Source organism: Cyanistes caeruleus, chromosome 1 (genome assembly GCF_971803275.1).
Source record: "Cyanistes caeruleus chromosome 1, bCyaCae1.hap1.1, whole genome shotgun sequence".
Lineage (NCBI taxonomy): Eukaryota > Metazoa > Chordata > Aves > Passeriformes > Paridae > Cyanistes > Cyanistes caeruleus.
In genome coordinates, this window is record NC_141701.1 from 109,900,860 (window position 1) to 109,926,423 (window position 25,564).

A 25,564-nucleotide genomic window follows, 5' to 3' on the forward strand; every position below is an offset into this window, starting at 1 on the left:
TAATTTTTTTTGGAATCCTACATCATCTACTTCTCAGTGCTTTGTATTAGCAAACTTTCCAGCATAATTAGTCAATTTTTAGAAATGCTTTTCTTATGAAACTATTGGTTTTCCCTGTGTAATATACAGTTACATTTGGATTTTTTCTTCTCAAGAATCCACAAACCTTGTATTGCATGTAGGCAGATCCTGACTTCCTCTTCTAATCATCCAGGTTTTGCCCATAACTTACCAGAATTCAAACTTGATTCCTGCCTTGTGTGCTCAAGTTTTCAGTCCTGTTTATGCTCCCTAGTAACTGTTCCCATGGAAGTAACTCACCATATCTTAGGATTTAGAGAAAAGATCTCCTATATCGTACAGGTGAGTGTTGATACTGCCCAAGTGTAGTCAATGAGAAAAAAATCTGTAAGAAGTTACATTAAAGAGAAAACTAGTTTTGAGGTACAGCCTGTCCTAGAAAGATGTAATTTTTTTCCCAGTACAAAAGCTGCTGCTTACTGAACTACCAGCAGATGGCACATACACCCAACCACACCACAAGCCAGAACCTCACAGCCCGTTTCTCTAGGTTTCTATGTACATTTCCATCAGATTACTTTTATTTAAAAGTTGAGAGGGGTTAAAGTTACTGATTTTACTAACTAAAACTGAAATTCTTAGTTGTCCAAATCATCCTCTTCTCCATTATGATCCCATATGTTTTATTTTCCCAAGTTTGTAATTCCTTGGAGTTTTTAATCATCAGAAATAGTCACATGCAAAATAGGTCTTAAATATAAAAACACAGGTGTGTTTGATTCCACATCATTAGTGCTGGTGAGAAAAGAGATCTTCATTACTCTGAATCCCACATCAGAAAACTGCTGGATAATAAAAATTCTTGAGACTTGCTAAGTCATATTTTCAATTAGATAATTCAGAAGACTGGAATAAGGTCAAATATTCCACTTTGGGATAAAAATACTGCTGTGACCACGTGACATTTTGAGAATACCTTTGGGAAAGCTGCCTCAATTATTAAGAATTACTGTAGGAGAAATATGTTCGCAATGCAGAATTCAGCTGTTCCTTATTGCTGATGAAATTATACACACTCATTGCAAAACCCAGTCCTGTAGGCTGAAGAAAATAATTACTGATTCTAGAGGTACCATGCAGAATTTAAAGTGTTAGAGTTTTTCTTTTTGACTCATTATAGGTCTCCCATTGTCTTTGTAGGAATTTTTTTTTAAAAAGGGTCTTTACTTATTAGAACCAAAGTTCTTTGTAAATTCCTTGGTTGTTGTTTATTTCCACCCTATAAGAAATGCCTCTTAATTGTTATGGAAAGTTCCCACTATTGATTCAACTGCTCTGGAAAAAAAAACAAACCTCAGAAACATGCTGTAAAAGTGGTAATGAATCACAAGAGGAACCAAAATAATGACAATGGAATTCAGTCCAGACATTTTTTACATATAATGACATTGAACTAGATTTACTACTTGTTAGTATTTTGCTTTCCATTGGAAAACACAGCAGCAAAACTTCTGGCAAATTTAAGTGAATTACATTAAACTAAGCCCACCCTGCAATACGGCAAAATTGTCCTTAGGAGACTGAAATTTATTTTACTTGTCTAAAATGATACACCTTATTCAGAAAGTGGGACTTGTGCTGGGAAAGGGACACTTGGTAACACATTTGTTTACACTTTGCAATGGCACTTCCAAGCTAAGACAATAATCTAGCATTCATCTGTACTTATCTGTACTTACCTAGATTTCTGGGACTCCAAGAGCAAGAGCAGAGCACAAAGCAGTCGAATCCCACGGCAGAGTATCAACCACAAGTTAAGACTTACTATGTGAAAGGTATAGTTGCTGTCTCTTCCCAAAATCAAAGTTTCTTTGAGATTCTTCATCAGCATGCACTGTCAGCTTTTGCTATTTGTCTTTATTAATGAATACTAAGGATTTTATTAATGAAGTGTTCTGAAATTGTATTGAAGTACTGAACACACTACAATATTGAACAGCTACAGCCCCAGCCAAAAGACTTACTTGCCAAAGACATTAACTGTTCAAAAACTGTCAAATTTGTCCAACTTCTGAAAGGCAGAACTGCTGTAAGTAAGGAACTTACTGTTGCTTGAAGACACGAGAACATTCCTGTAAGAGGTCATGTTGTTCAGGCCCTCCCAGCTCAGTGGTAACCCCGGGAAGAGATGAGAGCCAGGTGCTGCAGGATCTTTGTCTTTACACAATCACATCTCAGCACATCGGTAGTCCAGGTATTATTGAGGGTCAGGAAGAGCCATGGATGAACTGCATATATAAAGCAGGCTGAGCATGCACTCATGCCCTGTTTCTGTAGCCCCATTTCCTGGCAAAGTCTAGGAATCCCACAGGCAAAAAGTAGAAGACAATTCCAGTAACATAAGCAGAGAAATTCACACTGCACTTTTGAGCATGGCACATGGGCAAGTCACAATGGAAAATGCAGAAATATCCCAGTGTCTGTTCATGACAGTTCCTCCTCAAGTGACAGGATGACCACTGTGACAGCATGGGCCAGAGCCAACGCCACTGCCACATTTTCAGGCTACAGTGCGGAGAGATGCACATGCACAAGTTTACAAGGGATACCAGTGTGTCTTTGACTCCCCCCAGAGATCTTTAGACATCCTCTTCTAAATATTCTTTAGGAGATAGTTCCTTGAATTTCCTGAAAGGAAGATGAGATGACACCGATGACACTCTCTTCTCTGATGAGATGACACTGATGATAATAGGGCAAGACTATTTTGAAGAAAAATACTGTTTCCAATTAGTGAATATTAGAGTATTCAGACATTGTAATAGATTAAAAATACTTTTACAATGTCAAAATAAATCTATTATAATGCTTTTCTAGCTCCAAAAGTAATTCTGTGGGTTAAAATTTAAAGTTACCTACCAGGAATAAGTTTTTTTTTTATGAACAGGAAGGAAGGAAGAAGGATGGAAAATGAAGCTTCTTTGAGAGGGATGAGGTATTTTTGCCTGCATTAATTTTCTAATTCAGTGCACTACAAATTATTTCCATAACTACTGTCTTAAAATCACTCAAGTGATCTAACAGTCATAAGCTACAGTAAATCTGGAACAAGACATGAAACAAAGCCTGCAACTGCAATCATATCAGAACAAGCTCATTCATTTGGTGTAAATGCCAGTTTCTTTTAAAACAAAGAGACAACACATTTATAAGAAAAGCAAACATTTACTTCAAATTGCAGTATAGGCTTTTCAATCACAGAAAAAGAAAAGAAAAACAGTGATCCGACAGCGGTCACATCCTGTGCAAAAAGAAACCAAACTTGGGATACAAAAAAACTGTAGCACAAGGTACTTGAGCCGCTTATACATCGCAGAATAAAGTAAATAAATACAGTAGCTAGAATATGGCACTCTTGTGACAGACTAAACCCAGTGGAATGCCTCTGAAATATTTTTATCCTTGTATTAGTAGCAAAGTCCCACCACCATAAAAGTAGAATAGTACAATGCTTTAAATAAAAACAAACTAAAATATTAATATCTAAGAGAAGGATTTTACACAGTTATATCTTTTAAGTGCAGAAAATGGGACTTGGGCTTAGATCTTCCTTTAAATTAACCCCTGCCCCCTCCCCCCCACAATACCATTCAATCTTAAAAGTAAATTTATGTTTGAGGAAAAATGTTACCAAAGTTGCATAATTTCATTTGTTACTTCCACAGCTGGAAGTTAAATTCTAAACAGTCTTGAAACATGAAGTTCGTCATTAGCCAGTGGAACAAAGGACTTGTCAAAAGCCCTTAGGATTTCTTTATCCTCCAGATATTGTTTTGCTTTCTCCAACATCTTTAGACAGCAATCGCTAAGTTTGCAAACACAAGAATGCAATATGCATCATACATCAAGAAAAGACGAAGTTGATGAAGAAGTACTTCCACGTTTCTGGATCTTTTCCTTGCTTCTTTCAAACTTCTTTATTAGCTCAGTCACTATGCACACAGAGGAAGTGAGTCCCAGAAGAAACAGTAAATCTGGAAGAGATAATTAGCTTTCTTTAAAATTGCTATTTAAGGCTGAGGGGTGACTTACAAAAGAACAAGACTTAGAAAACTTTCAAATTTTCTCCCGGTCATTGGGAAAGTTTGGGAGAAACGAAGCAAAATTCAATTTTTTGCAGGCCCAGAAGATTAACATGCATGGTTTACGTACAAATCGCAACTACACACAAGATATTTAAAGCTTTTAAAGCATTTCATAAGCTTATTTTCAGCAACATAATTAACTTAATCCTGAAAAAAAAATATTAATAGAATCAGAAATTATGCTACAATAAATACATGTATTTCATTACAATCACTTAACTCCAGAAAACCATGAATGTAATAAATCCAAGTCTTATTAAGGCAAACAGTATTATGCATCTATACCTTCCTAAAATCCTCCTATTTATTTACCCTATGAAAATGCAATCAATATCAAAGGATCAGGATTTCTAAATAAGGTGTTTATATTTAGAGAAAAAACTTGTGAAGCAGTTAAATTAACGGTGCTCAGAAACCTACGAAGTCTGCAACAAAATTTATATTAATAACTCCTAAATAAATAAGCACCTTCATAAAAATTTAAGAACACGTTGATCAGTTATGTACCATAAGTATTTAAATCATGGTTCCCAAAGAAAATAGCTAGAACAATTCAAAAAACTAAAACCCAAATCAATGAAACAAACAAACCCCCCCAAAAACCCTACCCACAAAACAAGAAGTATCAGCAGGCTTTGTATTCCTATTGTATACAAACAGTCAGAAAGTGTTCTTACAGAACCACCACCCACCACATTTATGAATTAATCCTTAACGCAATTTTTAATCCTTAATGCACAGTTTTGAAAAGGGAACTGTTCTTACCCAAGACACTCAGGCTCTCTGTTTGGAAAACCTTCTGAAGTGGAGGAAAGTAAATGACCAATAACTGCCCCATTATAGATCCAAGGACAGCATAGCAGAACATTTTGTTACTGCAAAGTCCAATCTCAAACACAGATTTTGTCTGTAAAAAAGAAAATACATGTCAATGTACATGCAATCTTAATTATCTAGACAAGAAACTACAACTTCTTTTCATCCAGACTTTTAGAAAAATTACTGTTGACCTCCTTGATAATCCAGAACAACTTCTTGAACAGGCTAATTGCATTTTCTCCCTGGTAAATAGAGTACAAGTCTTGTCTTCATAGTCAACAACTTGCATACTGAGCTCACTATTCCAGAAGTACAGTTCATCAGGAAAAGGTTTCCCCTACACTATTCCATAACAGGTAAGACTGCAAATTACAGTAAATGTAGTAATGTGTACTATCTCAAAATTTCAGACTTGTTTCCTTGAAATGAAAAAAATATACACAGATAAAAAAATACAGAACAGTTTCTGAAACTTTCCTTGGACTATGGGTTTAGGATTACAAAATATAAAAGCAAAGGCCTTCAAGAAAGTTCATATTCTGGTAAGGCTGCTGAACTGGCAGAATTTCCAGGAAGAGAAAAAAAAACAACCAAGTATATGCAGCAATACAAAGGCCCATCACACTTCAGCTCTTAGTAACAACTTGCTTGCTTTTGTCAGGACACCACCATATAACAAATTAATTACTTAACTTACCTGTAATTTAAGAAATTCTACCTAGTAAATCCATGAAACTCTGAGCTTAATAGCAGATGTGAAGTAAATCTGCAGGAAAACACTTGAAACAAACACAGCAAAATCTTCCCTCAAAGAAAACTCTGATTATTGTGTTATTACTGTGTAAATGGACAATATGAATGACTTACCTGAGATCTAGAACTCAAAGCATTGAACATATCAAAAAATACAAAACAGGTGAAAGTCATGGTTGTATCTCGTGGTGTTATTACATTGTCTCTTAACTGCCAACAAAATAAAATGAAATGGCTTTAGCATGCTTTAAACCCTTCACAATTAAACAAGGTCAATTAAACAAAACTGTTACAGTAAGTAAATTGAATAGGGTAAGTATTACTAGTTAGGAAATGAAAGCAAAAGTAACTTGTTTGCCCCAAGAAGCTGGTTTATGAAATCTACATCAAATATTACACACCTGTAACTTATAAAAAATTATAATTCCAAGCTATGATTAAATGAAGCCTCCTGACCAACATTTATTCAAGCATGTGGAATAGCAGGAATTCTACGATGCACTACCAAATGTTCACACAACATTTTTCTCTACTGGGAAAACAAAGTCAAATGGCTGTTTCATAATAATCTGGTTAGAAAATTTACATAATTACTTTCTATGGGTAAAGTTTCCAAAGTAGATTTGGAAGCTGAAAAAATCTATGTTAAAACAGATTGGGGAATAAAACCGTATTTATCATTTCAACACTATTTTGAAAATCTTCCTCTCTATTCTGCTATTATTAAACAAGCATGACCAAAAGTCATGACTAAGTTCATATTAACTCTGAATTTCAACTGCTGGTACAAAAAGGATTTCTTTTAAATTAGGTTGTTACTGCTCTAATTTTGCATTTTTGTCGTACCTCTCTCCAGAAGACGAACAGTGTTCCACAGACAATAATTATTGATGAAACCAGTATTTTAACAATCAGGTTTTTGGTAAGAATGCTGTCCTTCAGATTTCTTGGAGGTTTTCGAATAATATCTTTATCCACAGGCTCCACCCCAAGGCTTTCAATTAAAAGAACATCTTATATTTTTATCATAATAAAATTAATTCACTGCTTCTAACTTAAGGATTAAATTTTCTGAGTTAAACAAAAGAGGATTTAATGTTAGCTCCTCACCATCTCTCCCTCCACCATCTATTTGCAGTGAAGAGGGTCAGAAGAAGAACCCAGAGAGAAGCCAGAATCCTGCATGCAAGTTTCATGGGCATATCCGTGGATCTTTAGGTATCCTTGCTGCCCTCATATAGTTAGATACTAAAGCAAACTAAACAGAATTAACACAGAAACATACTGCAGATAGTGAAGTTCACAGAGGAAGTTCACACTAGGATGGAAGAGACCTTCAAGATCATCAAGTCCAACCCAGCCCTAACACCTCAACTAAACCACGGCACCAAGTGCCACATCCAGTCTTTTTTTTAAACACATCCAGGGATGGTGACTCCACCACCTCCCCAGGCAGACAATTCCGGTAATTTATCACTCTTTCCATAAAAGACTTTTTCCTAACATCCAACCAATATTTCCCTTGGTGCAGCTTAAGACTGTGTCCTCTCTTTCTGTCAGCTGTTGCCTGGAGAAAGAGACCAACCGCCACCTGACTACAACCATCTTTCAGGAAGTTGTAGAGAGAAGTTTGCTATTTCTGAAACATCTCACTGAAGTTTAATACTTCATACTTTCCTGTATGAGCAACCATTTCCCCTGTTGAAATAAAAGGACTACAGAACCTAAAAGAGTTAAGAGTAATTACTTACCTTTGAGCTGGAGGTCCATCCATAATAATATTGATCCATAAGATCTGCATGGCATTGAGAGGATTAGGAAAGTTCATTAATGTAGCCAGTGAGATTAAAGTCAGTGCTGCTATACTCCTGTTGAAAGAATCCATTTTTACAACTGTCAGCATGGAACATTTCTGGAGATCCACTGATAACTGCTTTGTAATCAACACTTCAACTGTTTAAGAGTAGATACAGATTTTGTCAGTGTGAATCATGACTGACATTAAGTTGAACTTAAAACGTAGAGCATGAAATCCTTCAGAATATTCATTCTGGCACAGTCTGTACTTAAAACAGCTTCCTTCTAGCAATAAAAAGGCAGAAAATTTGCATTTTAAAGCCCCCAAACTTTTAGGTAACATTTCAGAATTATCACTCACCATCACCTAATTGATTTTTTTATAGGGAACTGGTTCTGATACTTTTCCTGTGCCAGAAGTGGAACTTCTCATTATGGTTTTGAAAAACATACTGCTTTTCCATTCCTGATGTAAACAAACTCACTCTGTGTACCTGTCACTGATTTGCCTGGTCAGTCAAGGCAAGGTACTACTCAGGCTCCCTAAAAATACCTACAACCACTACTCATTACTACCAACATGAGAAGGCCAGGCCAAAGACTGAAAAACAGATTAGCTGGCTGCAAGCTCAGCATTAGAAACCTCTGTAAACAAGTATGCACTAATTGCTCTCAGTGCAAGATTAAGATTAAGATTAAGAGGTTTCATAACCAAGAAGAAGAGAGCAAGGCTTATAATAATTCCAAATTTAGCACTGTTAACCCTATTATGCTCTCCCTCCAAAGAGGGACAGAAAAAAACCAAAGGGTAACTGATTCATCAAAAACAGGTAAGCACACTTTCCTAGAACATCTACACTTAGTTATTTTTCAGCAGCAGATTCCTACTCTAGTCTTGGTAAGACTAGACAGGACACTTGGTAAGACTGAAAGTAAATGCCACTTCTTACAGTGTTTATGCAGGTAAACAAATTTGTCTTTTTCTGGGTTTTGTTGTGTTGAGATTTTTTTGTGGAGAATTTTTTTGCTGTTGTTCGGGGATTTTTTTGGGTTGTAGTTGTTTGTGAGTTGAGGTTTTTGTGGGGATTTTGTGGGCTTGTTTTATTTGAGGTTTTAGGTTTGGTTGTTTAGGTTTCACTTCTGCAAATTTCAGACCACTCTGAAATGTCATGAAGGCTTCAAGAAAGTACATGAATGACATGGTGAAGAGAAAAACCATGTCCCTGAATCCAGATCCAATAAGACAAATTCACAAAAAATTTGAAACTAAGGCTTACTAAACTCTCATCCTCTTGTCTTACACACACACTATATAGCTAGCACATGAATCCTTATGTGCAAGCAAAGGAAGTCAGCTTCATATAGTGAGCTCATTCCACAAACCAGTACACGGATTTCAGAAAAACTAACCTCCTCTTTGCCTAGTTTTCTCCATTTGAATACATGTTCTGGTTAAGGAGGGACTGACTACAAGCTTCTCATTTAAACAGGGACCCAAAGGCAGCTATGCTGTTTCTCATTATCCCTTTGGTATATATATATATATCCCTTTGACTTTACACACTTCCAACAGGATTAACCATGACAAAATTACATGTCTGTTCATTGCACTATTCTGGGTCTTTAAAAATAAACCAAGCCACCAAATACAAACCAGTGAAAACTCAAAAGCACAGTATATCAGCATCCTACTTGAAGTTTACAGTATTAACATGAATTTATACATCTGCTTCATGCTTTGATTCATTCACAAGAAACTTCTGATAATGATAGCTTTTCAAACTTACGTGCTCAGTTGAAATCTAACAAAATTTTTTATGTTATTATAAATTCCTTTACCCTCTTCAATTGCAGACCTGCAATTAAAAACAAAGATTTCATTACTAGACAAATGAATCTACTGCCAAGAAAAGCTTAAAACAAACCAAAAAAGCTATTAATTTAAGCAGCAATAAACAGCTGAAAATAAACAGCAGGAAACAAATGGAGTTGAGGTTCTTTTAACTTTGGCAGTCATTGTTTTTCGACTTGACCCAAAGTCATAAGAACCCAAACTATTCTGTGATTGTGAATAATCACAAGTTATTTTTCCAGATGCTTAACTTTCAAAATGTAATTATTAGTAAGATCTCCTCTATGTTCAAAATTCACCCCCATCCTTGAAAAGAGCTTCTAAATCAAGTTGGATAATTAAAAAAAAAACCAAAACCACAAAACCCAAAAAGCCAACAACCCCCCCACCCTCCACCCTCACTTTTAAAATGGCACAGAAATGCAGCATGGCTTTAGAGGAGCATGTATTCTTCCTGTACCAGAATGAAATACGTACAGAACATCTTCAAAACCCCTAGCATGTGTCACAACTTGCCAATCACATTATCACAATTACTGCAGCAAGAAAGGGTTTTCTGATACCCAAATCAGACCTACTTTGCTGCACATAAAGGTAACTTTTTTCTTCCATTCCCCCGATAATTAAATAGCATTCCTTCAGTTACTTAAAAGAAAGAAAAATTAAAAGGTGGGAAAAAGATGCAGAACTACAAGTTCATACTTCTTTTTTTCCGTAGAACTCACCACTCTTCTCTCTCTCCTGTTGAGAGCTCTCCTGATGAAGTGAGCAAAACTGGATAATACATTCCAGCGAAAACCTCACCAAGCCCATGTAAAGTACTTACTACAGATGTCCTTCCTATGTACTCTTCTGACTATGTTAAAATGATTCCCTTCTGTGTTATGTTTTTGCATAACAGCACATTTCTGTTGGCTGAATTAGTGTGACAACCTCAGATCATCCTTTGACATACTGCTACATTTTCTTATACTGTACTCCTCCACTTCACTTCTTCCCAAGGGTTAAGTGTCATACTTTGGAACTGAAGTGTTCTGAGACTGATGCATAATTTCAAAATGAAGGCTATTTCACCAGACAGCAGGTCAGCTCTGTCAACAATCACTACCTTTAAAAGTCAGATGAATTAAAGTCAAAATAGGATAAGTTTAGCTAATCTCTTTTTGAAATACACCAACCAAAAACACCAAACAAGTACAAACAGCTGGTTACCAGACACTAACAACCTATTTTCACCTGTGACATCTAAATAGTTTATATTTTTTTCCTTTTCTGAAACCACTACATTTAAGAGCTGAAAACAAACTGAGAACTACGTAAATTTTTTTCAACCTTGAGTGGAATGCTCTGTCATTTTTTCATTAGTTGTATACTTCTGAAATAAGAAATTGAATGACATCTACTAACGGCTAATAGACTCACAATTTCACCTCAGTTATGTTTTCAATCATGCTAATACTCCTGACTGAGCAGAAAACTCATTTACAGCTGCTACACTTACAAGTTCAGGGAAACTTCTATTGGTTTTAAACCAGGCAACATCTCATTGAAGCTATATAGTACAAGATATGTACGTAAAGGCCACCTACATTATTGTCTGAAAATCATCATCCACGAGGATCATATCTGCTGCCTCTTTACAAACATCTGTTCCAGTTTGTCCCATTGCTACACCAATATCTGCAGCCTTCAGAGCAACAGCATCATTCACTCCATCTCCTGTCATAGCTACTACGGCACCATTATTTTGCAGGGACTAAAGAGAGGGAAAAGAGCTTAAATCAGGGATTGAAATAACCCATTCTATAAAATTATTCTAGATACAAGGTTTGTGTCATTGCTCCCCCTCCCCCGTTTCTTATAATTGTACTCTAATATCCTAAAGAAAAAAGCAGGTTTTCTATTCTATTTCTATTCTAAATAATTTTTATGCAATATTTTGGGTTAAACTTCAGTTTGTGTATTTCAGACAACCTAAATTTTAAAGCTAGGATATATAAAATTTGCCTTTAGGTGAAAGAAAAAACTCTAGAGAAAGACAGAGAAGATATATTTACATATTTCCATTATCACCTTCTTATAAGTCTTGCATGCATCCCTGTGGTCTCAGTGTTTTGACTTCTCTTTATTGTTACTTTTCTGATTGTTCCAATTGTTAAACTGAGTATGTCCCTCTTTGCTACCTTCTTTTGTTAACTTCTGAATAGAGGCATTGCCACAGACATGTCTTGAAATTCATGCCCTTTTATCTCATCTGATAAGTATCAGAAATATGGTTCTTTCAAGTTCCTAGTCAATTCAACTGCAACATGACACAAAATCTCAATCAATCCCCAGCTCCCTACATAGAAGAAAGTGCAATGTTACCTACCTAATCCTTGTGGACACTAAGCATTTTTCTAGGTAGTATTTTCAAGTACATTTCACTGTTAAATCAGATGTATTTCTGATTTCATCTTGACACACTGTAGCATGTTATGCTTTAAGTAAAGGCAGCACAGGCAATACTCATAGCAACAGTCCAGCATTTGAGCCTCTAAAAGACATACCTTTATAATTTTCAGTTTATGTCGGGGACTGGCTCTGTAGAACACTGCAACCTATTAAAAGAATAATGAAGTAATTTGAATAATGAAGGTGAAAAATTCAGAAATATAAAGAATTGCACTGGATTCTATTAAAGTAGAGGTTAAAAAATACAATCAAAGGCCAACTGTATTCTTGTTAGCTCTTGAGGTGAAGTGCCAGTGAGCTGTGTTTTTAATTGAGTGAAATCATTAATTTCAGAGAAGATTCAAAGTTTATTCTGGCAAACAAAGTTAGTTAGTAAACAAAGTTATTTCAAGATAGAACATGCAATTTAAAAGTCTTCTAAAATAATGAAGCAACTGAGGTATAACGGCTTGCTGCTGGCCTCCCTGACTAAATTCACGCAGACAATTGTGATGCTGACTCTATAATCAATATCCTTTTCCCTTGTGAGCACAAGTGACAGGCTACTCAGGATATTTCAATTTTACTAGTTTATAGCATATTATCAACCATTGAAGTTTTAAAGCTAATTAAAAATTCCGACTCGGGAGGACCCAGATTTTTCTTGGTCTCTCGACTTTTCTGTAAATTGAAAATTGAGCATGTGGAATTTAGTTTTCTATAACTGCCGGTTTCCATTTTTCAAGATGCCTGAAAAACACCTAGATTTCTCAACAATCAGTTTAGACTGTATACAGCTATCAATCTTATTGGTTGATTTTAATTAATTCATAATAAGATTTTAAGCAAACACCTAGAAAAGCAATTGGGTCAAAGGTCAAAATGGTGTGAGTAAATTTGAATCTATTTCAGTTATTTAATGTAGACAACCCTTAAGGACACGTATTACCAAATAAACCAAAAATTACTATTTGCCACACAATTCTTTCTTTTTCTCAGTTTCTGTGAGTCACTAAGAAAAGACAGAAAGCTGACATGCACATTTCTTGATTGCAAACATGGGCTTTTGGCTTGCTTACATCAGACTCAAGAATGCTGCAGTCTAATTTTGCAGTCCTTTGGAAACAGAGCAGCATTTTGATGCATGAATTTTGTAACATAGCTAAACCTGAACCTCTATTGCATTTGAATATGTCTTCACTTTCATAACTTGGACATTGGTTAACCCATTTAGTTATTTAATAACTAAAAAGTATTAAGAAGTAACTTAATAAATAGACCCTTTCAAAATTCCCAACTAGTGACCTCGGATCAATCAAAATCATTAAAAACACAAATCCTCTGATGAATTGCAAAAGAATGGACTGTCTGAACAAGCAGACTATAATTATATAATTGAACTGAGTTGCTTAGAAATAAAATGGCCTAATACAAAAAGGTGATGTTCACCAAGAGGTGACAAAATGAAAGTTAAAGACAAAAGCCTGAATCATTAAAAGAGACAGAAGTAATAAATTCCCTAAAAAGGTAACTGTGTAAGTTGAAAGAAATAGATTTCCATATTGGTATTATGTCAGACCAAAAGATACTTATTACAACAACATTATGTGTAACTCAGAAATTATATTTTAGCTTGGCACAGAAAAAAATCATTTCTCAGAATGTAAATGTATCCTGTGCCACATTTCAGTAAGTAGTATATCAAAACAAACCTTTGGTGTTATTTGAGAAAGCTGCTGAATATCCAAATCGTCTATTTCTTCTCCAGAGATTGCTTGTGAATTTTTGGAATACAATCCCAGACGACTAGCTATAAAAAAAGTCATAAAAAAAAACTTATTATAATAATTTATCCTTTTAAGACATAAGTACCCAATTATTATTTTTAGTCCTAGTATTTTCTGCAGTATTTCAGGTTTGAAATACCTGAAGCAGAACATCTTACTACATTATTGATTCGGTATGTTGGAGTAAATTAGATGAACTCTTGAGTAATAACAACATGCTACAAAGTCTATCCTAAATCAGATATTTATTTGCTTAGTCTTTTTAGGTCTAAAGGTCTGTAGTTGGTTCTGTCAGGTGTCATATAAACAAATAGAGGAATTCAGCCCTCTCAAAGAATTTAAAGTTCAAAAATAACATGACAGAAAATGAAAAATAACAAGAGAAAGACAAAGGAAAGAAAAAACACCTCTGATAAAATACTGTGAATTTGGGGGTATATTTTTTATATGCCCACTCAGCTATTCATTATCCTGTTCGTAAAGCATTCATATTTCAACTAAAGCGCTTGTTATTTAATGCATTGTTTTGTAAAAAGAAGTAAAACAGTTTGTTCAAATATTTATTAATAATACTTAAGTTTCAAACTTAGTTACATGGACAAAACTGTACTGGATAGCACTGAAGTGGCATACATCATTACTCCTCATCACTGGCTCTTTTAGTTTATTCCTGTTGTCAGAGAGAGGCATCCTAAGCAGAGGGTAGTAATGAAACCGGTGATGTAACAGGAAGAATCAGAAATCAAGCATACGTAATAAGGAAACACCATAAAATAATAGTTTCAAACAGCCAAAGTCATATGCTAACCAAATTAGAAAAGCCACTGCTCCAGCTGAAACCAAAGTACCACTTCAGGCAACAGTCCTGGTTTTTTTGGGTCTTTCTCCCTGCTAGTTCCACTGTGCCATACATTAACCCAAAATACAGAACTCACAAACATTAAAGATTTAGCACCCACACTTCATAACAATTAACTAAGCAGAAAACAATAAAATATGAAAGGAAATTAACTCTTCTTACCAATGGCAACTGCAGTTTCCTGTGAATCTCCAGTAACCATTTTTATTGCAACCCCTGAGGTGATGAGTGTAGTAACAGCTTCTTTTACACCAGTCCGTGGAGGATCGATTATTCCCACAAGCCCCAAAAAAGTCAGCTGTCCTAATTCAGGACCAGAAGCTAATGCCAGAACTTTAAGAAGAAAAAGAAATAAACATGTTAAGATTTGAAATTAACATTTACATCAGCATTTAAAACAATTGTTTCAAACTAACAGGACAGCATAAAGCAAAGGGCTGGAATTGACATTTTCCTTTTTTTAAACCTCCGTAGTATCATTGCTGAGCATTCACAATAGCCTACTTATGTACACTCTAGTCTTCTGAAGTATTTCTTACCAAACAACCAGGTTTTACAGATAACTTTCCTATTTGTTCTCACTATAAAGTGTTTATATTTTGAAAGGGAACCACATCTAGCTCTGATTTCTCTGTGCATTTCTTTAATGCATTAGGATGAAAGGGAGGATCAGTTAATGTATTTATTTTCTGCTTTGTTTTTTTTTTTTTTACCTTTAGAGAGGAAGACTTCATGGAGTACATGCTGAATACTTTCTGGAATGACTTTCAAAGCAGGATTCTTAATTGTAAGGAAAAAGCAAGTTTGCCTTTTTCAAAACATTACCCTTGATTTTTTTGACAGACAGAAAAAATGACTGTTCAAATGAAACGGGAAAAAAATACCACTCCTAGCATATTCTTGCAGCTTCTAATAATTTGCATCTTAGGAATTTCCTGAGACACAGTACCCCTCCCTTTAAATTTTTGTTTTAAATTTAAAAGCTGTGCATGGACTTAACAGCCTAGAGATCTCTTTACAGAGGTCAAAGAAAACCAGTCATGTATAATCCTGGCCCATAATCAACTTCTGTCAATCATCTTGTGAAAAATACTTTGTTTTATCTAAAATTCTACACAGCTTCTTAACATAGAAGACAATTCTAATGACATCTCCTGACCTGCAATCAGTTGTGCTAGCCTAACTCATGAAGGTGGTGGGAGCCAAAGCAATGAACAAATAAACACATTCAGATTAAAAAAAGAACAACACAAACCCACAGACATCTATAATAAGGTATGGAAGCCATTAAGTAGCAAGGTACTGTTCAGTTATGGTCACATGCAAGAGACAAAAGGAAGCAACAGTGCCCTTTCTCACCCTCTGCAGTTTAATCATGTTATTATACAGGCCTAAAAACTAAACAACACAGTGGCACTTACTGAACAAAAAAAAAAAAAACCAACCATCTAAAAAAAAAGAAGATTCTAGTGTTTTGGGTTGCTCTTGTTTGTTGTCGTTGGTTTAGGGTTTTCTTTTTTAACAACAAGCAGTGCCATTTAAATGAAATTGTTATTTTGAGAGACTGAAACAGCCTTACCTCTAAGCCCTGCAGAGCCCATAGACATCTTCTCTTGCTGGTATTGCTCTCTCTGTTGCTGCACCAGGGGTAGGGTCTGTCCCTTACAGTTATATGATGTACAGTACCTAATGACTTGTTCATAAGCACCTTTCATAAAGCAAATCTCAGGTTTGTCCTAAAAGAAAAAAGAGCTGTTGAGTGCATGTGTGTATATGCATAACTACACATACACAAGTGTATACACACATGGATGTATAAGAATGACAGACATGTCCTTTTGTTAACGATCTTACTAACATAATGAAAATGAAACTTACATTTCTGAACATAAAAATCTGTTCTTTTGTCTCTAGACAGTGTACATTCAGGAGTGGTAAAGTCAACAGAGCCAAGATAATAATCAATATCTCATTTCAGCAGATATCAGGCACAGGCACTGTAAGTCACAGTTTACAGATTAAGAGGCCACGCAAAGGACAGAAATTCAAGCTACACAGGACATCAGAACTGAAAGACCATAAGCTCTACCGGTCATTAAACAGCCCCTCCATTCTTGTACAAGGCCTAATCACTCTAATATTTTCCAGATAGTCATCTAGCCTTGATATGATACCATGGGACTGAGAGTCCACCACCTACCTCTAACACTTAACTCCAATGCTAAATCAACTCATTCCTTCACTTCCATCCTTTCCATTAAGAACTGCTGCCTCAGCTAAATTTCCAATCACTGATCACTCATCTTCTCTCCAGCAGAACTAAAAAGCTCTTTTTTAATATACCTATTTTTTTCTGTTAAGTTATTTATATGCACAGAAGTCAAGTTATCTCAATCTTTCATGACAGGCTTAACTGATGAGAGTTCCAAGTTTCTAAATCTGCAGTATTTTCTTAGTCTTCAAAAAATTTATGCTCCCTTTAAATCTGTTAGCAATTTTTCAACATTCTTTTTAAAACTACTGATTTCAAAACACAGACATAGTAAGTCTTTACATGGATTAAAATCTTATACCAATTTGTCTGCTCACTGTTCTTTACACAAAGATAATCAACAATATAACCCATATAGCTAAAAGGAGTCAAATACTTTCTTTCCAAAGTAAAGATTTTACAGTGATACTGGAACACTGTCAGCAAGCTTGGTTTTGGTCTGGAAAAAAAAATTGTCCAAGCACTGGACAATTTTTCATAAATCCAATATAAGGTCTGGTGTTGCACATATTGTCTAGGAGGCTCCAGTTATCAGACTGGCAGTGATTATGTCAATACTTGTAACAAAAACATTCATATGGATCTAAATGAAACATGAATGCATATATGTATGTGAAAGTACCAGAAGACAGAAAAAGAGGTTAAAGAGTAGGTTTTATTGATAATCTGTGCTAGTGTTGACATCAATAAAATTTGTCAACACTGGGGATGTGATGCCTGCAGCAAAACCAGAAACCCTGTATTTTCAAACAAATGAAATTTTACTGTTGAACACCAATGAATATTCTTGCTCTTAACTCATTATGTAACTATGCAGCACTGGAACAGCAGAAGATTGGCAGAACTGCTCTAGATGTTTGAGAAGGAAGAAGGAAGAAAAAATAGCTAAGTATACATTCAAGGTCTCAGTTTTCAAAATACTTAAAATAATATCCCAGGATGCCTTTTATGGAAATTATTTATTGTGATTCCTTTTCTCTACTTCAGAGCTTGAAACTAAAGCTGTGTCTATTATCAAACCGTATTTCTAGGACTGTACACTACTGCCAGCCTTCTAAAACATCTGAAGCGAAAAATGAAGATATTAAACAAGGTAGGTAACCATCCTACAGAGCTAGTGCTCATGGAAACAGTGATTGAAGTTTACCTGCTGCGTTCTGTGAATGCATTTAACAGCCATCCATTTTTGTTCTGAGCTGAAGGGATATTCAGCCTTCCTTATGTAGTCTTCCTGGACTCCATCTAAACCCATCTGTATAAAACAGAAATACCACCACAATGTCAGGATCTTTTATTTTCAAATAGGTATGAAATTTAATGACTTGTTGAAACACCTTAGTTAGCAAACATCACTTAATTAAAGGACAATTTCATATTCAAAGTTGCCTTCTGAGCACACTGTTCCAATTTAGACAGACTTCTTGACAAACTAACACTGAAAATACCTAGAAACTTCTTTCAGGCTACAGCATGAGCCTTGCTACATTTCTCAGTAGCTGTAATTGTGTGTGTCACAGCATTGCACAAAAACCCAACAACAACCCCCTCCGTCCCCAAAAGAAAAAAACCAAACACTTCAGCACAGTTCAAAACAATTCAAAAGCCCTGCACTTGAGAGGCACTATAAATTCTGCAGTCACCAATACATCAGTTAACAACTTCCCTCTGCTACTGATGTGAAACTGGGAAAAAGATGGCACAGTCAATATTCAACAGGTAAATCAGTTTGTGGCAGGTAAAAAGACAGTACTAAGTGCAAAAAGATGAAAATAGAGATTTTACTTCACTCGTAAATATTTTTTTTCTGATCCTTCAGAACGCCCAAGATTTACAAGAAAGAAACATAGGAGATGAGCAGTTGCAATACAAATCTAGGAGATCCAAAAGAGAAGAAAATGAGAAAAATAAAGCCACAACTTATTTCTACACATTTCCCACCTGCCATGAATCCAAAAAGCACCATCAAGTACACACCTTCATAGCAAGTGCAATTAAAGCCCCTTCTGTTGGCTTCCCCATCAATGTGTTGTTTCTAATCAAGGCATCATTGCACACACAGCCAGCCTAAAAGATGAGGAAGGAAAGGGGAGAAAAAGAACACAAAGTAAAATGCCATACAAAGCTCTCATGCTACATCATCAGTTAAAACTCACCTTTCTTTGTTAACATCTTACCTCCACAATTTTGCTAATGGATGGGTTGTTATAACCATGAATAACCTCACCATCGAGCATCACTTCTCCAAACCTGTTATAACCTACACCAGTGACCTGCAAGACAAGCAGCCAGAGGCAGCATGCAATGAATGTAGTGTTCACCAGGTTAACTGCTCTCAGCTTTTTATTATAAACTACAGAGGAATTTCAAAAGGCCATTCATAATGGCTTTTACTCAGTGTGCATGAATTCTTCTTATTCAGCTTCTAACGCAGCAATGCTCTGAGTTCAATAAAATATATTAGAGACTAATTTCTTTAAACAGTATCAATTTTATTCCTTAGCATAAAAAAATGTAGTATGTTGTTTCCTTACAGTATTAGGCAAGCTTTCTTTTTTCTTCTTCTTTTTGCTTTCTAACTTTTTCCTCCTATTTGTCTTTACCCTGATTAATAATGCATACCCCCTGCAGGGGAATGGAATTAGAGAGCAGAGTCCTACTTCCATCAAATTATTAAAAAAAAAAAAAGGAAAAAAGAAACAGTTGAACAGCCTCTCAGTTTAGACCTCAGAAAGGTGTTAAAACCAATAAAACTGTACTTTTAGTGCATAAAAAGCAGGCATCCTACTAGGATCCCAAAAAAGTCTTCCTATCTACACCATTAACAACTAATATATTTCACAGTCATTTTAAGTTCTCTTTCCATTAGGAAAAAGGAGATTATTTGACCCAGATGCAGCCATGCTAGTTGCTGTACTCATACAGACTTCTAGCAATAAAAAAACAAGTATCAGGCTATATAAGAAAATACAGGCAAATAATATAAAGAAAAAAAAAAACCTGAAAAAAATGCCAGTATTTTTGCTTACAGAACAAAATTACAAGACCATCTATTAACTCTATTGTGGAAATAAAACCATGATTAAGGAGTTTGAGAATTTAAGAACTTGATTAAAACATTCCTATGAACCCACATCCAGTTCCACACCTCACTGCTTTTCTATTCCTGCTGCTTTTGCTCCTCTTTTGTGGATTTACACCATCAGTCTTTCCAGCAACTCCCTAATCTCAACTATCACTGTTTCATGTCCTGCTCCTACTTGCAAGTCCATCCATTATAAAAAAGCAAGAATGACAGTGCATATTCAGTATGAACAGTTCACACAATAAACTGCCTTTTAGGCAAAAAGTTGGATATCTTTAAATGTTTGGAAAATGTAAATTTTAGGGGATTTTCTTTGTACCTAAAAGAGCAAAATAGTCTCAACTTTCTATACTGACAAAAAAAATCTCTCAACTTGTCTGTGTATCTTAGCATCTGACTCTCATTGTGTGTAACCTACAGTCACTAAATTTTTTAAGAATTTAACATATATAAAAAAAATGCTTCTGTAACCAGAGAAGGCTTGGATAGCACAGCTCAAAGGCTGCATAGTAAATGAACTGAGAGACAGGAGTTTAACACAACAAATTTATGCTTTCTTAACTGATGCTTTACCTGCAGTATAGTCCAGCCTGTTTCAGCTGATACACACAACAAAATAAAAAGGCAAATTCAAGTCTAAGTGTCATACTACATACCTCAGCATGCTGCCCATCAGAAGTAAAAATATGGGTAACAGTCATTTCATTCTTTGTCAGGGTTCCAGTTTTGTCTGAACAAATGACATTGCAACAACCTGAAATAATAAATTAACATTTATAAAACAATTCTTGTTTAGAACAACCTGAGGAACAAAGAGAAAAGTATGCAAGCTGAGCAAAGTTCTCGAAATATTGCGGCTGTCTGTGACTAAACACAAGGGAGAGACAGCAAATTTTCAACTACTAATGAATAATTGTACAAGGTTCTTTGAGTTTGTCCAAGAAATAAAAAAAACCCCTCCAAACTAATTTAAATCCCAAATTGGCAACTTATACAAAATGTGTCTACCCACAACTTCATCTCTATTTTATTCTGCTGTACCTCAAACTACATTACTGAAATCTCAATTGTGATTCCTGGTGAGGAGAAAAACTAAGAGCCTGCTTTAAAGGAATCGCCCCTCTTTCTTAAAAACTACAACATGCATTTAACACTAGCCACAGTATTTTGTGTCACACAAGTGTTACACCACTAAGTCACAAGTGTGACTTACTAATAAACCTGCAAATTTTAATAAGTTTGAAAAGATTACAAAAATGTGAGATGTGTATGTGCCGTTTTAATTCTGGAATGGAGATGGAAAGAGTTTTGCAGTATCTTGACATTTCTGGACATGACAGCAGGACTTGTACCAGCAACAAAATACCTTGCAACACTAATGAAACTCTGCTAGAGGCACTGGAAAAAAAAATTCCCAATCTTCAAATTGCAAAAAGGAATTCAGATGCAGCAAAATTATTTAACTTCGTATTTCTATTCCTTTTCCATGTTCTGTGCTTTACATGTTTTATGACTCAACCTGCATATAAAAATTCTTTGAGCTTTAAAGTTTTTAAATGATTTTATGTTCTACTGTGAGCAGCATAAAAATCTGAAGGTGCATTATGATTACAAAACTTTTTCTAATATCCAAATATGGATTTGTTTTCAGCTGTCAGTATCACCCCTAAATTTACACCAGAAAGTTTTAACTTAAAAAACCCTTTTACAAGTCTTATTTAACAGGAACATCTTACAGCAAACATTCAGCTTACTGTATTAATAGCACAGCAGGCTATTAATTGGCAGATTGATTCTTTATTTTAGTTCAAAAAAAAGTAGTCAGGAGGCCCACAGAAACTCTCCCTGAATTGCTCCAGTGTAGCACACATTCAGTTTAAGAATGTTTTAGATACCACCACACTGCTAACAAAATAAGAATAACTGCTTTGTTTTCCTCATTAGTCATCAGTATTTCCTAACATTTATATCAAAAACATTTATATCTCTAAGTTAGTCTAGTCATACCTAAAGTTTCAACAATAGGCAGCTTTTTTACAATTGCCCGTTTCTTCACCATTCTCATCACCCCAAGGGCCAGTGTCACTGTTACCACAATTGGGAGTCCTTCAGGGATTGCAGCTACAGCCAAACTGTAATGAAAGTAAATACACAGATGTGTTTTCGAATTTCATACAGGAATACACAGTAGTGATGAATTTACAGTTCAGAAAATTGTTTCTGTAGCTGACTGGTCACTGAGATTAAAACAGAAAGGAAGGAGTGATGTGATTGCCATGTGATTCTAGTTGAATAGCATTCATTATAAGAAATCTGCTGAAGACAGCAACAAATGAAATAAATTAGATAATTTCTACTCATTATTTATGCAAAAGTATGAAGAAATGTAGGGGAGAGGGAGAAATCAATTGTACATCTGTTTTGCCTACACAAAACACTAATTAGGGCTGTGCAAAGGAGCCCAGTTTAGTGCTGACTACTACTTATTGTGAAGAATAAGTGTTGTCAGCACTAAGCAGAACCGAGAAATGCCGTCACTGATCCACAATTGCTACTGTCAGATCATGATGTGGCAGCAATTTAAGTGAGGGAATGGCTTTGAAGGTCATTTAAAAAATAAACAAATAAAAAACTTGATGCAGTGTAAACAAGATCACAACTCATTAGGCAATGCTCAAAGATGCAGTTCCTGGGTTTCTGTTCTCCCCTCCACAAATGTGTAATTCTTCAGAGAATGATCCTGTCACTTAAAGAAACCCTTCTGCTTTATGCACTACCCATGTAATCAGCAACCCAACAACTTTTCTAGGAGTATGGAGCTAAACCATCTAAATTCAGTGCTGTTCTCAGCAAACACACTGGGATTAAGTTTGCATAATATAGCAGAAGATGAGTTATTGAACTACATGACACAAAGCTTGCAATAACTTAGTTTTTTCATATGCCTTGTAAAATTACAGCTACTTTATTTACTCAGCAACAAAAATTCGAACTGTACAACTCTACTGTCTGTTTGCAGATGTTCCACAAGACACTCAGAAATCACCATATGAATGTAAAGTTTAAGAGACTGACAGGAACACTCTGCATCATTAAAAATATGTATGAATTTGCTTTTTTATTTTCATTTTGCATTACTTCCATGAAGTTAAGAGCAGTGTATGCAAGCATACAGACCACTAGATTTCAAACACTTGCTGTAATGCATGATCTACATTATTTCAAACCATAAATCTTACCTCACACCAATTGTGAACATATCAAGGATATGCTTTCCTTGCAACCAGCCAACTAGCATAATAACTCCTATAAAGAAAACAGTCAAGGGGATTAATGTAAAACCAGAATGTACTGTAGCCTCATGGGGATAAGAAAAAACTCAAATAACCAGAACATAGCTTTCCATTGTGCTACCTATAAAAATATATTATTTATTTCACTGTCATGATTCCATTAGTACAGCAAAGATGAAGAAAGTATCAGCCAGTCAAGTTGCCCAATCACATCTCTAAGTGAGGTGCTCACTTATGCACACCTTGAATCAGAATCCAAGATGCATTGCAATTTAAAAGGAAATATTTGGAGGACAGAAAGTCAGTAAAGCACATTTGCAGGAAGAAGCAAATAAACACCTTTATGATTAGAGTTATGTCACATTATGCAATTTTCAGATGATTAGTGACATGAACTCAAAGTCACCAATGAAATAGGAGCCAAAAGAGCTTTAGAGATTTAGTTTTCTATTTCCTAGGCCTACACACACTAGTTTCCATTAGATAATCTTTTGCAATTATTTTACAGAAATTATCTTACCTATTATACCAAAGGAATACAAGGAAAGCTGTTTTCCCAAGAGATCCATGCTCTTCTGCAGAGGTGTCTTTGGAGCCTTGAAGAATGGCAAACATGCAGCAATTAACAAACGGACTGCATCACATTTTACTTCACAGATGCAAAATTCAAGACAGTCAGGGAATAGCATGAAGTTATACCCCATATTTCCATATATTTACTTTAGGCAAACAGACTGTTCTTTCACAGAATTCAACGAGATTCAAAAATACTTCAATGAAATGAAATATTTATTAGAAATATTCTTCTAGAGCTTTGTGATAGCAATAACAAATCTAATATAAAAGGTCTTATCAAAAATTTTATTAAAAAAAACAAAACATCATGCCAACTACAAGCCACTGCACTTCCTCCAAGACCAAAAAAGTTCTTGGTAGCAAGAATAAAACTGATTTTCAAAACAGAGGCATTAGAGCCCTGGAAAGCCAGTTATATCTCAGAATGAATGTTTTTAATGATCTACAGAAAATTCAATTTAGCAAAATAGAAAGCTATGTAAATATTTAGACAGGTGCAGAGTATTATTTTCACAGTTAGTATCTTTGGGTCAGCTACAGACATTTTGTTGCACTGCATTCAATTATTACTTTCATGTCCAAGAGCTAAGATTTGCTTCACTAGAGGAAAGGAAAATACTGAAAGCAATGTATGTTCAACTAAGTTCCTGTGGAATAAATTCAAACTTTTAATGAATGAAACACACTTTCAAACTATGTCTTTGCTGCTAAATATCTTCTCTTACCTCTTCTGCTTGCATCATTTTGAAAACCTCCCCAAATTCAGAGTTTTCTCCTGTTCCAATAACTATCCCCTAAAAAGAAACAAAAAACATAAAGATAAAGCCAAATGAAATCTGAGGTGTAATATTAGTGGTTGTCATTGACAGATTTGACTCCAATCACGGACAAATACCATTTAGCCCAACAAAAATTTTAACCTGGCTTATAGAATTAGCTCTTGTCACAAGTAGGGAATTTCTCCTAAAAAACCTTTTGCCTTAGTGAAACAAATTGCTTTTCTGTGCACTGCTAAAGTACTTACTAATAACCAGTAGCAAAACTCAAATTGCTAACACCCAACACTAGCCAGAACTGTATTTTCAAACACATGAATGTAGCTCTAGAAGCAAAACACCACAACCTCGACAGAGGAGTTTCACATCCCTATGAATTTGAGCTCTTATGGCCATAGTTTTATTAAACTAGTGTATGAAAAAGCAAGTGAGAAAAGCTCTTCAAAGTATCACACTAATTACTGGGAGGTAAAATTAAAAAGTAAGAAATGCCTTCAAATAGTTGAAACAAGGAACATAGTCTTCTCTCGCAACAATGATTTTACCTTTGCTTTTCCACATCTGACCAATGTCCCCATGAAAGCGATATTGCTCCTAGAAGTAAGGTCTCCATTGGTTGCTGCTGGCTGAGGAGCTGTAGATTTAGAGCAAGGAGCTGTCTCACCTGTGAGACTGGATTCATCAATAGAAAGGTCCACAGCCTTTGAAAACAAAATAGGTAAAAAACATGACAATATTTTGTAAGTATTCAGAAGTGTAAAGGTAACTTTCACAATTTTGCCAATAAAACATAACCAATTTATTCATACAACAAGAAAACATGTCAATATTTTAAGGATCGACAAAGCAATGAGCACTCCTACAAAACTCTCACCAGAATCAAAGATGGAAGATGAAGATGCCACTTTGCTACTATTCAAATTTAGCCATGAGCTCTGAAATATTTAACACCACTACCAACATGGTGGTTTCACACTGTTTGACATTTTGGGAAGAAGTAAAAAAAAACACCCACAGAAGTGATTTCTTTGAGAGAAGCTGCTGGGAGCTTCCTCTGTGCCTGGGAAAGGCCAATACCTGGCTAGTTCTGAGAAATGAC

The 25,564-nt window shown here is 35.3% G+C and overlaps 2 protein-coding genes across 37 annotated transcripts in view; both read right to left on the bottom strand.

Moving 5' to 3' along the window:
* The window catches only part of NEK11 (NIMA related kinase 11), a 104,790-nt gene extending 102,854 nt beyond the window's left edge, over window positions 1-1,936 (bottom strand). The window contains exon 1 of one of the 2 annotated variants that reach the window (XM_086849785.1): window positions 1,761-1,936. The gene's annotated coding sequence lies outside the window, so the exon portion shown is untranslated. Of the gene's footprint in view, window positions 1-232; window positions 282-1,760 lie in introns of those variants that run through there. The other variant, XM_086849813.1, reaches the window with a different exon arrangement.
* Window positions 1-25,564, bottom strand: part of ATP2C1 (ATPase secretory pathway Ca2+ transporting 1) — a 97,031-nt gene that overhangs the window by 1,026 nt on the left and 70,441 nt on the right. For 25 of the 35 annotated variants that reach the window (XM_086849543.1, XM_086849546.1, XM_086849535.1 and 22 more), the window contains 20 exons: window positions 25,011-25,166; window positions 24,415-24,483; window positions 23,634-23,709; window positions 23,060-23,126; window positions 21,828-21,952; window positions 20,477-20,574; window positions 18,913-19,008; window positions 18,713-18,802; window positions 17,886-17,990; window positions 16,046-16,202; window positions 14,629-14,799; window positions 13,533-13,630; window positions 11,937-11,987; window positions 10,977-11,143; window positions 9,323-9,391; window positions 7,490-7,606; window positions 6,585-6,732; window positions 5,853-5,948; window positions 4,932-5,073; window positions 3,227-4,055 (listed from right to left, as the gene is read on the bottom strand). In XM_086849543.1, the coding sequence (XP_086705669.1) occupies window positions 3,919-4,055; window positions 4,932-5,073; window positions 5,853-5,948; window positions 6,585-6,732; window positions 7,490-7,606; window positions 9,323-9,391; window positions 10,977-11,143; window positions 11,937-11,987; window positions 13,533-13,630; window positions 14,629-14,799; window positions 16,046-16,202; window positions 17,886-17,990; window positions 18,713-18,802; window positions 18,913-19,008; window positions 20,477-20,574; window positions 21,828-21,952; window positions 23,060-23,126; window positions 23,634-23,709; window positions 24,415-24,483; window positions 25,011-25,166 (2,235 nt within the window). In that variant the 3' untranslated portion in view covers window positions 3,227-3,918. Of the gene's footprint in view, window positions 1-1,923; window positions 2,710-3,226; window positions 4,056-4,931; window positions 5,074-5,852; window positions 5,949-6,584; window positions 6,733-7,489; window positions 7,607-9,322; window positions 9,392-10,976; window positions 11,144-11,936; window positions 11,988-13,532; window positions 13,631-14,628; window positions 14,800-16,045; window positions 16,203-17,885; window positions 17,991-18,712; window positions 18,803-18,912; window positions 19,009-20,476; window positions 20,575-21,827; window positions 21,953-23,059; window positions 23,127-23,633; window positions 23,710-24,414; window positions 24,484-25,010; window positions 25,167-25,564 lie in introns of those variants that run through there. The other 10 variants (XM_086849528.1, XM_086849566.1, XM_086849651.1 and 7 more) reach the window with 2 other exon arrangements.